The sequence below is a fragment of the Pholis gunnellus genome (assembly GCF_910591455.1).
Source record: "Pholis gunnellus genome assembly, chromosome: 7".
Classification (NCBI taxonomy): Eukaryota; Metazoa; Chordata; class Actinopteri; order Perciformes; family Pholidae; genus Pholis; species Pholis gunnellus.
This window is the reverse complement of record NC_136533.1, coordinates 18,091,198-18,102,180: the sequence shown is the minus strand read 5'-3', so window position 1 is coordinate 18,102,180 and position 10,983 is coordinate 18,091,198. Positions and strand designations below refer to the sequence as shown.

The 10,983-nt window shown below is 42.3% G+C and overlaps 3 protein-coding genes across 3 annotated transcripts; 2 read left to right on the top strand and 1 right to left on the bottom strand.

The window, feature by feature from the left end:
- The first annotated feature begins 223 nt into the window (after positions 1–223).
- Positions 224–2,753, top strand: ccdc34 (coiled-coil domain containing 34). The gene is made up of 7 exons (XM_079163298.1): positions 224–298; positions 644–916; positions 1,048–1,189; positions 1,417–1,524; positions 1,617–1,775; positions 1,868–1,997; positions 2,203–2,753. The coding sequence occupies exons 2-7, from the start codon at positions 651–653 to the stop codon at positions 2,394–2,396; spliced, it is 999 nt and encodes a 332-aa protein (XP_079019424.1). The 5' UTR covers positions 224–298; positions 644–650; the 3' UTR covers positions 2,397–2,753.
- A 1,076-nt stretch (positions 2,754–3,829) lies between these two features.
- Positions 3,830–6,396, top strand: rab19 (RAB19, member RAS oncogene family). Its single transcript, XM_079162938.1, has 3 exons — positions 3,830–4,489; positions 4,895–5,078; positions 5,843–6,396. Exons 1-3 carry the CDS (start codon positions 4,295–4,297, stop codon positions 6,115–6,117), a joined length of 654 nt encoding a protein of 217 aa, XP_079019064.1. The 5' UTR covers positions 3,830–4,294; the 3' UTR covers positions 6,118–6,396.
- Positions 6,393–10,471, bottom strand: hdhd5 (haloacid dehalogenase like hydrolase domain containing 5). Its single transcript, XM_079162937.1, has 8 exons — positions 10,188–10,471; positions 9,530–9,745; positions 9,334–9,446; positions 8,762–8,855; positions 8,644–8,677; positions 8,356–8,530; positions 8,082–8,270; positions 6,393–7,936 (listed from the first exon to the last, which is right to left on the bottom strand). Exons 1-8 carry the CDS (start codon positions 10,296–10,298, stop codon positions 7,549–7,551), a joined length of 1,320 nt encoding a protein of 439 aa, XP_079019063.1. The 5' UTR covers positions 10,299–10,471; the 3' UTR covers positions 6,393–7,548.
- Positions 10,472–10,983: the final 512 nt, after the last annotated feature.

The following is a 10,983-nucleotide window of genomic DNA, read 5'->3' as shown; positions in this document are numbered from 1 at the left end:
AGCAACAAATTGCATTTAGCCCCTTTATATTATTCCTTTTTTTTACATTATGCCATTTTTACAAAACAATATTATTCTAATTTTTGTTTCTAGATAAAGATATATCTACGTAAAAAACCTGACATGTTGAAGAGACATACGTGTTGCGTGTAAGCGTCACCATGGTTACAGAGGCTGCGTTCAGCTGAGCGTTGTGGCGCGGTGTATCATGGGAAAAGAGCTGTTTGCGAATCAGTTCCAGCGTTGGGGAAAAAGACGAACACAACAACGAGACTTCTCTTCAAAAATACGCAAAACGGTGGGTTACGAAATGTTCACAGTTCGTTCCGATATAGCAGGAGACACAGCACACATGCACTGTGGAGTTAGCTTGCATAGTACTTAGTATTAAACCTTCGCAGCACGTTAGATAATATTCAAGCTAAGTTTGCTAACCCACGCTAGCTGTTAGTTTCCTGTGAGTGATAATGTTAACCTCCACTTTGCTAACTGTTAAAACGAGCTGTTGAACTGAGCATCGGCTAACAATAGCGTTAGTAAGTGTTTGTGTGTGTAGTTTGTGTTACTGAAACGTTACATATGTTTGTTTGACATTGGATAACAGACAACGTATGTAAAACATTCTCATGTGTTGTGTTTGTAGGCTAGCAATGTCTGGAGGGAGGATGCCGAGCTGTCCTGCCTCTGTTACCGAGGGCTTCAGCTCGACCCCGGTCAAAACAACCCAGGGGAAAGACTTCAACACACCGAAGGGCTTTGACGACGGCGTCCTATCCGACGACGAAGACACCTTCTCTCTGCTTTCTCCCATCTATCACGACAGTTTTGACAGTGATGAAGAGCTGGAGCCCAGCCCATCTCAGCAGACTTCACCCAGACAGAGCGACACCTCCAGACTCAGCGTTTCACCAGTCAGGTGCTGCGGACTTCTTCAAGCTTAAGCTACTTCACGAAGCGTGCTAAAGGCCAAAGACTGCACGATTCAGGCAGATCAAATGTAAGTGTACAGTAGGATATGTATTCATTTTACACCTGTTTTTGTTTTAGATGTGAGCTACCAAGAACACCTTCAGTGCAGATGTTGAATGCTGTTAAGCCAGCAGCTGCACCTTCTCTCAGTGCATGGGAAATGTGGCTGGTGAACAAAGCCAAAGCAGATCGCTTCAAATTGGAAAAACAAGCAGAGGAGGCAAGCCACAGTTAATTATCATTTATATCACTGTATAACTGCAGCCGTTGTTACTTTGCTTTTTGTATGTTTTATGGTTTCCATACGGCTAGCCATAGTTTTTTCCTTTTCATCAAATATAATATATATATCTTTTTTTATTCGTACTCCCAGGCATACATTCTTATTGCGTTTGGTCTGAATCTCAGAGTTGTAAAATGTTTTGTATCCTTTTATTAAAAAATTAGGAGCAGTTACGGAAAGAAAGAAAAGAACAAGAAGAAAGGGAGCGGGAACACAAAAAGATTGTCATGGAAGGGAAGATCCAAGACTGGCTGAAGATGAAAACAGAACAGGTAGGCCCCTGCTACATTAAATTAATTACACAGCAATGCTACACTATCAAATGCTGACATGTCTGTCACTTGTTTTCTTCATGCGATCCCAGGAGAAGCAGGAGCAACTCATCAAACTGAGCAAGGAGGAGGAGGAGATCCAGAGGCAGCGGGAGAAGCAGAGGGAGACTGAACAGAAAGCGCAACAAAAGTACAAAGTCTGGCTGCAGAAGAAGAACCAGGAGAAAATAGAATTGGAGAAGAAGAACAAAGTAATGTGGATCTTTTTATTATTAAGTTATTCTGTTAAATATTATTTGTGACGAGCAGAAATAGACAGATTCTGATCCCTTTATCTCGACAGGAGGCAGCTGCCCTGAAGGAGGAGCAGGAGAAGGAGCGCCACAAGAGGGCAGAGGAGAAGTTTAAGGACTGGCTGGCAAAAGCCGATGAAAAAAGCCGAGCCGATCCCAAATCACCTTGCTACCCAACAAGTACGGTCATTTAAGTCATCTGGGAATTATTAACTAGGCGTTAATAATTTTAGACTAACTCGCACCATATAATAGATAGCAGCAATAATATGTTTAACGTTGGCCTTAGACTGCATCAGATGTCATTGTGGCTTATTTATTTAATTTGCCCAGCTGATATTTGTTATGTATCAGTATTCTATTGCATTGATTTTTTTTTTTTCAGGTCCCTACGACAAATCCTACTCATCACCCAGCTTCTACAATCCGATCCCCTGGAAGCCGATTCATGTCCCTCCTCAGGAAATAACACAGAATAAGACATCTGTCAAGAAACCTCAGAAACAACGAAAATGGCAACAAAGCCCCAGCACCGCTTTAAGACTGAGGAACTCTGCCAGTGCAGCGCAGAGAAGATGACACAGCAGTCTGCGACTGATGCGGTAGCTTAGTTACGGCTCTAATATGATTTCATCACCACTCATCCTCTCCACCGCAGCTCCTGAGCTGAGACTCTGTTGAATCACAGCAATATTTCTGTTCTCTAATATGAATATGGTAATTTAGCTACCATATCTATATTTTGGTTTGCTATATTGTTTATAGTTTTGTGGGATTTTTAAATTAATTTACAAAGATGATTATAATTTGATAAAGTCAGCTTTCAATGTTTAGCATACATGTTGTCTTTGCTAGACACTAAAAAGCCTGGAGTTTATTTTGTTTTATCCTGTACATATAATCAATTTAATATTTGGATAAAAATGCGTTTTCCGAGTTATTTGTCCCTGTTGTGCTCGTCTCATTTGTTCCATCACTAAATGGTCAACAAAACCACATTTCATTGCATTTAATAAGGCATCAGCCACAAACGCCCACACAACAGGAAGAAGGTGGCTGGTGGTCACAGCCAAAGATAGACCCAGCTTGGTCAAGTGCCCCTCACACTCACACATTGTTCTGTGTCCAGCTGTGCCTTGTTCTTCTGTGGGCCGAGATGACGACACAACAAGTGAGGGGGTGGAAAGAGAGAGAGAGAGACTGATTCAGATTCAGAGCAGTAAGCTCATTCTGTGTTAACATCATACTGTGATATCAATGTATGCTGCCTGAGGTAAAATGATTTAAATTACACTGTTTTTATCCTGTCTTTACAACACTCTTTCAATGTGTCTGTCGAGTTTTGCTCGTGCTTATGCGACGCTTAACCCCTTTCTGTTGTTGAGTGCTGTGGAATGTGTTAGTTGACAGTGAGGGGTTAACAGTGAAGGACCTTTTTAAATGTACAAATAACATTCTAGGGTCCAAAGGGCAGCTGTTAAGACAAATGTCAAGTGTTTACATTCTGTCAAGAGAAGTTAAATTGCAGGAGCACTTTAAGCTGTTTGCTCGGGGGGTGTTTGCACACTGAGCCTTGAAAGCAAAACCTGTCTTCATAAAGATATACGAAACTGTTCAAAGTCAGCCTCCAGCACTGTCTGGGTACCTCTAACTCTAAACTGGTAGAGTTAGAGGTCTAACTAAAATGGTGAGTCATAACCAGTTAGTTATAAAACCAACTAGAGCTGAGTGTCTAACTTTATCTAACCCTATCACATCTACATTCCAGAGCCAGTAACTTTGGTAGTGAACAATGTTTCAGGTCATTGAGTTTTATTTCTGCCTCTTCCAGGTATTGTGTCCTATTAAGGAGCCTGAATAGAAAAAGCCAAAAACCCATATCCCAAGATGCAGTGGTGCAAGTGGGCTGGCAGTTGGAGATCACACCTACCAAGACAGGTAAGGGGCGTGTCTATCTATGATATCCTTAGAATGGAGGTGAAAGGTGTAGAGGGCAGAACGAGTGACAGTCTACAGCGCAGCAGTGCAGACTAAACTTCAGTTTAAGACTTTAAGATTGTGTCCGATTGTGTCCGATTGTGTGGCGTTGACATGGAAACTAGCACAGGATGAAGAAACACTACTTTTTGGATGCTGACTTTTACTTCCAGGAAAAAAAAGGGATTTGAATCCTCTGCAATGGGGTACTTAGTGGGTTTAACAGTGAGATTATTTTAGGAATTTTAGTGTTTTTTTAATCTCAGACTGGGACCACTACCTGCGGATCACACATATTCACCTGAACTGTTATACTACAGCAGCTGTAAACCTGATTAGCCTCCTTCTCTGACAAGGATGATGTTCCTGTAAATGCTCTCAGTTTTTTATTGACACAACTTAAAAGGAACCAGTTCTGTCGCACAGAGGCACAAAGGTCTTGGATCTAGTATTTCAGCCTCTTTGTGTGTTTTTAGTGTATACATATTCCTCCTTCCACCATGCAGCCTGCAGGGCCGGAGATTGAGGACTCGTTCGACTTCCTTTTCAAAATCATCCTGGTTGGGGACTCAGATGTGGGGAAGACCTGTGTGGTCCAGAGCTTCAAATCTGGCATATTCATCGCGAAGCAGCAAAACACCATCGGTGTGGATTTTACTGTTCGCACCCTGGACATTGATGGCAAGAAGGTGAAGGTAGGTGACATGCACTCTGCTCTTGCATTCCACATACATTAGGGATCATTGAATATAATCATGGTTATGTTTTTTATATATTAACAAAAGCATGATTAGAGGTGTTATGTACTTTCTCTTATGTTAAAGTATATACTCCCCTTTCTTGCTTCAGTTGATCAGCAGTTCTTCTAGAGAAGGAGGAGTGGTTGACTGCTTCCTTCAATTGACATCATCTGTGTGTTAGCTTTCTGGGTGTGTTCATTTGTTAAGTGCATGGATGTGTTGTTAAGGTAAATACTTTGGAGTTCTGTACACATCAGCATGGTTTAAAAACGACTTCACAGCATGTCTGAATAACTTACACTTAACACACACTTTGTAACCATTTAATTCATATTGGATTGAGTTGTGTTGTTATTGCAGATGCAGGTGTGGGACACTGCAGGACAGGAGCGTTTTCGCACCATAACTCAAAGCTACTACCGCAGTGCCCACGGGGCCTTGGTGGCCTATGACATCACGCGCCGCAGCACGTTTGAATCTGTTTCCCAATGGATCAGGGAGGTGGAGCAGTTTGGAGCGTCCAGCGTGGTACTGATCCTCATCGGTAAGCAGAGGGAAAATAAGATGGTCGGCCAGTAAACCCTAAATCCTAGACTGTAGGACACAATACACCAGTGGTTCCCAACCTTTTTATTCTGACGGACAGTCTGCAACTATTTTGACCATTTATAAAGTGTCTTTTATCAACTAAAAACTTGCTTGATCATTCAATGGTTTCATCCTTTACATCAATTGTAAACTGAATATGTTTGGAGTTTGGACTGTTGGTCTGTTGAGCTGAAACAATCAGTGGACTAAATCAAGGATTCTCAAATTGGGGTCCAGGGACCCCCAGGGGTCTGTGGCAGTCTGTCGGGGGTCTGTGAAATTACGCTCTATTATTAATTAAAAGGTGCATATCTACAGATCGGGACCATTTGCACCAATAAAACAAGAATGTTGTGCCTAAAAATGTTGAGAACCCCTGGATTAAATTGTGTCAATAGACAGACAATTATTGATACTATTTTGATAATCAATTAATCGTAATTTTTCAAGCAAAAACGCTGAACAGTATCTGTTCCAGCTTCTCAAATATGAGGATTTGATGCTTTGTCATATATGAGAGTGAACTCAATAATTTGGGGGTTTGTATTGCTGGTCTGACAAAACAAGCAATATCAATACATCACACCGGGATCTGTTAAACTGTGAAAAATGTTGGTAGATTGAGAAATAATTATTCACGATTTATGTCATTTTATAGACAGAACGATAAATTAAGAAAGTGTCAGATTTTGATATTGGTTGATAACTTTATCCTTGCAGGTAATAAGTCAGACCTTCAAGCTCAGAGGCAGGTGTTGTTCGAGGATGCGTGCACGCTGGCAGAAAACAACGGTGTTCTGGCTGCTCTGGAAACCTCAGCCAAGGAGGCCCAGAACGTGGATGCGGCCTTCATCCTCATGGCCCGGGAGCTGCTGGCACGCAATGGCATGACCATCATAGACGAGGTTTCCCAAAACTCGCCTCAATTCATGCTGAGTAACAGCTCCCACCCGGTCCACGGCACCGCGTCTTCGGATAAAAAGTGCGGTTGCTGAGCGGACTGAAGTAGGAGCGTGTTGTTAAAGACTTGTTTGAAAAATAGTGTCTGCAGTTTAGGAGAAACTATACATGTCGCATTGTGTGTGTGAATGTTTTGTACATATTTTGGCCTTTAATATTTATACAGTTTGTAGAGTGAGTAACAGTTTTTAAATGGCGGTTGCTCATCAAACGTGTTCTGTGATATCCTCCCGAGGATAACAGCTGCTGAATGTGATAGCGACCCCAGCATTACAAACCGCACCTCTGCTGGAGGACTCTGTGCTAAGATGTGCTACAACATACAGAATGTTTTCACATAACAAGGTTTGGTGTCTTTTATCCTTTTTAATTGTTCTTTCATTCAGTATGTTTTTTTTCCAGTACATTATCAGAGTTCTGCAGTTTTATCCTGCAATTTAAATCACCTGCAAATCCTACATTGTTATTATACCCGTCAGTTAGAAATATAACAAACCTGCACCGTGAGACATTTTCACTGGCGCTACAACTGTAAGTACATTTTTTCTCCAATATAAGTCTTTAATTACATTCACATGAACTATATAACATTTTCATTACTTTAAACATTTGACAGAAAAATAGCACCTTTTTCAATTTGTGGTGTAAGTGTGGTACTTTTTCCAATTTCACAAATTAAAATTAAATTAAAAAGGCCGTACCCTTGATTGAGGCTTAAATCCAAACTGAACTGAAACTTGGCAACTTAACGTCATCCGCATTAGTGGTTACGCACTCGCCCCATCTTAAAAACACATCAAGCTGAAATATGATAGCAGTAAAAACAAACAGCAGGTCTGGTGAAGACCTGCTGGGGGGGGGGTTGGATATTTTCCAAAGGCAAGATGACCCAGTTAGGTAGACGGTTGTGCAAATAATAAAATCTATCTTTTTCTCTAGAGAACATGTGTCATAGACAAACCATCAGATGTGTCTTCCTGTGCTATTCCTGGATTAATCTGAATTTCATCCAGTTTATGTTTGAACTATGTCTCTCATCCATGAACTGACCGATACTATATAAAAGTCTGATTGCAGTAAAAACGCATGTAACTCAACACCTAGACTTCTTCACAATCCATGTGCTTAAAAAAAAAGAAGAGAAAACTGTCGTACAAAAGGCAAGAGAGTACACAACGTCCCTCTTGATAAACTTGAGTCCTTGACACACAGTTTATAAGTAGGGCCATTAGAAACAGTGATGTGTGTGGTTCATAATAACAAAACAAATAAAAATAGCGCAGCAGTTTGAGACACATTACCATGCCTGACCGGCTTAAAATGGGTGTAACTTTAATATATTTAGTGTTAAAACTGCATATTGCTGCATTTTGCCACTGAGTCTATGGCACTTTGTGAAAATCTCATAGAACAAGCCACTGAAACAGCTCCATCTGCCCTGAGATAACCAGGGGCATGGACAAGTCCTACTCCAGAGGCCAGCCTTCCTGCTGAAACACCAGCTCCACCGCGTCCTTCACATCCTGCACCACGAAGGACGGCTGCGTGAGGCTGGGGTCGAAGCGGAAGTCCCTGTGCCCGTGAAAGACGCGCTGCTCCGAGGGCAGCTCCTGCTGGTCTCGGCTGTACACGCCTGTGCACACCAGGATGGAGCTGCACCCCTCTGGGAGGTCCTCCTCTGCCCCGAACACGACCGACGCTCCGCCCAGTTCTGCCGATGTCATTTTTGTTTCTGCCAAGGGACCTACACCTCCTCCGCCACTCTTAGCCTGCATCTGGGCCTTGGACCGGTGGGAAGCCTGAAGGTAGTGGTTGTAGAGGTTGGCGCCGTATATGTCAGACATGGGGTTATCTCTATAAAAAGAGATGGAGTGACAACACCATTAAAAAGGAGCTCTTTCTTCAAATCAACCTTTTAGTGCTAGACAAAAGGACAAACGGTACGATTCTGACGTGTAGAATGTGTGTCTAATAGTCAAGAGGCGGCCGAGTCCCTCACCCTATTGCGTACAGCCTCTTCACAGGTGTGGTCCAGCCGAGTCTCTCGGCCTGCTGACTAATCAGCAGCTCAGCGTAGTTATAAGTCACCACGCTGGGTTTACCGATCAGAGCCTCGTACTTCAGGTCGTAGCCCGTGGCCTTCTTGTACAGGCTCTCTAAGCACACCAGGAACATGCCGTGACCAAACCTATGAGGCGGGGACATTTAGTATAATAACACTTTCAACATTGTTTCAGAGCGTGTATTTTTTTGATACACACGCAATACTGTACCTGGGATTCTTGGCCTCTGCCATCCACAGCAGGTCCATGTTACAGGCCAGGACCGGGATGTGAGGGTACCGCATCGAGCTCCAGGCATCGTCTGGGTTCCCATTGGTGTGGAGCACGTCAACGATAAGCTGGAGGTTGGTCTCCCATCGGATTGGCTCACCAAATAAGATGACAGCTGTGGGAACAAACAGGCAAAGAAAGAAAGAACATAAAAGACAGCCACACCTGTGTTTTTTGTGATAATCAATTATTACGTATTACACTTGTTGACTGTGTGTGGACACGTACCGTCTATTGGTGGTAAGCCTTTGCTGAAGGGAATCTGTAAGACATTATACCAACTGATAAGTTGACTCAGTCATCCGGAGCTGAACATAAACTGGCTTCAACATTTAACACTTCTTACGCTGTCTTTGGGCCTTCTGTCGTGATCCACGACATCTAGAAGAGAATATGCCTCTCTCAGCATATCTATGGTAACAACATCCTGAAAGCCAAGGCTGAAGTTTGGTGGGTTAAAGTCAAACACAGATGAGCCAGAGTGATGAGCCCCAAATCACAAATGAAGGAAACACTTCTGTCTAACATAAGAGGATTATTTTCATTCTATAATTTGTTTCCTGAGGTATAATTTACTATATGTCTTCATACATTAGGAAGACGTAAACCACTGGGTGATTCACAGATTTCTTTAGTAAAGAAAGTAAGAATAAAATCCAAAGCTTTTAATATCCAATCTTGAATTAATAAACTCCACCAAGCCGTCATGACAAATTACAAAATAGAGGCAATAAATATGTGAAAGGGCCTCACTGAGTCGGTTGGACAACAAAGAGAACAAAGGGTGCAAAGATTAAATACTGATAACAAAATAGAGCATGAACAAAATTACACTGAATAAACAGAACATGCACACTTTGAGGTCAACATCCTGAGGCAGTGCAGAAAAGCAGACTCCCTGATTTTAAGACAGGATACTTGTGTGCGACCTCCTCGATGGGGCCCTGTCCCGACACCAGCACACGCATTTTGTGGAACTGGGTTAACATTCGCAAAGGACTGTGGGACAGCACCACTTGGTCTGGAGACACCTGAGAAATTAATTTTAAAAAATGATGTCAGAGAAGAAAAAACACGTACAATGACAGTTTGAAAGTTTTAAATGTACATTTACCTCCACCTCGAGCAAGTGGGACAGATGGTCCGCTTTGGTCTGCCTCATGCAGTTCCCAGCATTGGTGACGAACACCACAGGCACCTTGTATTTCCCATTGCTGTCCACCAGGTTCCTAAAGCACTGCTTGGCTGCAGGGATCAGCGTCCTGCCCCGCACCAGCACCCCATCGATGTCAAAGAGGAGCCCGAAGGAGCCGGAGCCCTGAGGAGGGAGCTGGGCCAGAGAAGGGGGCCCATGTGCAGCATGAAAACATGGGGTTGCTCATTAACGTGCTGCTACACTACAGGTCAAGCACTCCTCGTTATCTCGACATTTCAGACACAGGGGACCGCGTGAGACTTTGTTCCCAGAATGTGTCAGTGACACAGCACACTTTTATTGGGGTAGATAACTCATTGATGAGCGGATGAATAGGACAGTAATAACTGAGGTTGTAAATGTGTGGTGTGCCACCATGTAACCATGTGTGTGCCGCTGTGATTCGCTTTAATCATGTTGATCTATAAATGTCTTTCCTGCTGTTACACGTCTCAACCTTTTAACATTGAAGTTGGAAACAAACAAGTACAACGGCTGTTAAAAGAGTTACAGTGCAGTTTTTCTTCATTCATTCTTAACGTAAATTGAATAAAGTTTGAAAATAGCGTCCACTTACATGGCTATAATATCGCGAGGTCGAAGGCGAGGTGTTTACTTGTTTCGCTGCTCCCTCACAGCTTGATTTCAGCAGCTGCCAACCAGTTCTCAGAGTCCTTATTCTCTGCATTTCTTGTGTTTTCAAGCAGGCGGGTAAACAAAAGACAGAGCTAAGCTAGCTTTAGCTGAGCTAGCGTTAGCCGAGCTACTGGTAACTGTCTACTTACGACGGAGGAAATGGGTCATGGTATCTTAAACAGTAAGAGTCTCTATTCAACTCTGTGCGATCTCCTCACGTGTAGCTGCCATCGTTCAACAGCAACCTCTGACGACAACGACTGAGCATGCGCAGAGCCGGTTATTTACCGGAAACACTGCACGTTGAGTGTGATCGGAGTTTTTGCAGAAATGAAAGTGACTCATTTAACAACCTTCACAACTGAAACACGCATTTTAGTTTATAAACAGAATCTAAGACTCTTTGTAGGATGTCATAGTACAACATATGGTGTGTAAAGTGACGTAGCAATATTAATAAATGACAAAATAGTCAGATTACATTTTTATTCACAAATGAAATTTTCTTAAGATGTCCTATGTTTTTATAAAATATATAATTCATAAATAGGTATGATAGACTACCTATATTGTGAACATAGTACGATGTGCCTCTATTTCAGTGTTTAATTAATTCCTTTATTTACTATTTTTGTCCTTTATTGCCTTTTTCCTTTTTATTTTATATTTGATTTAATGCAATTTGACTGTGCCTTCTATTGGCACTGTTTTACTCTTGGGTTATAACAAAATGGAAC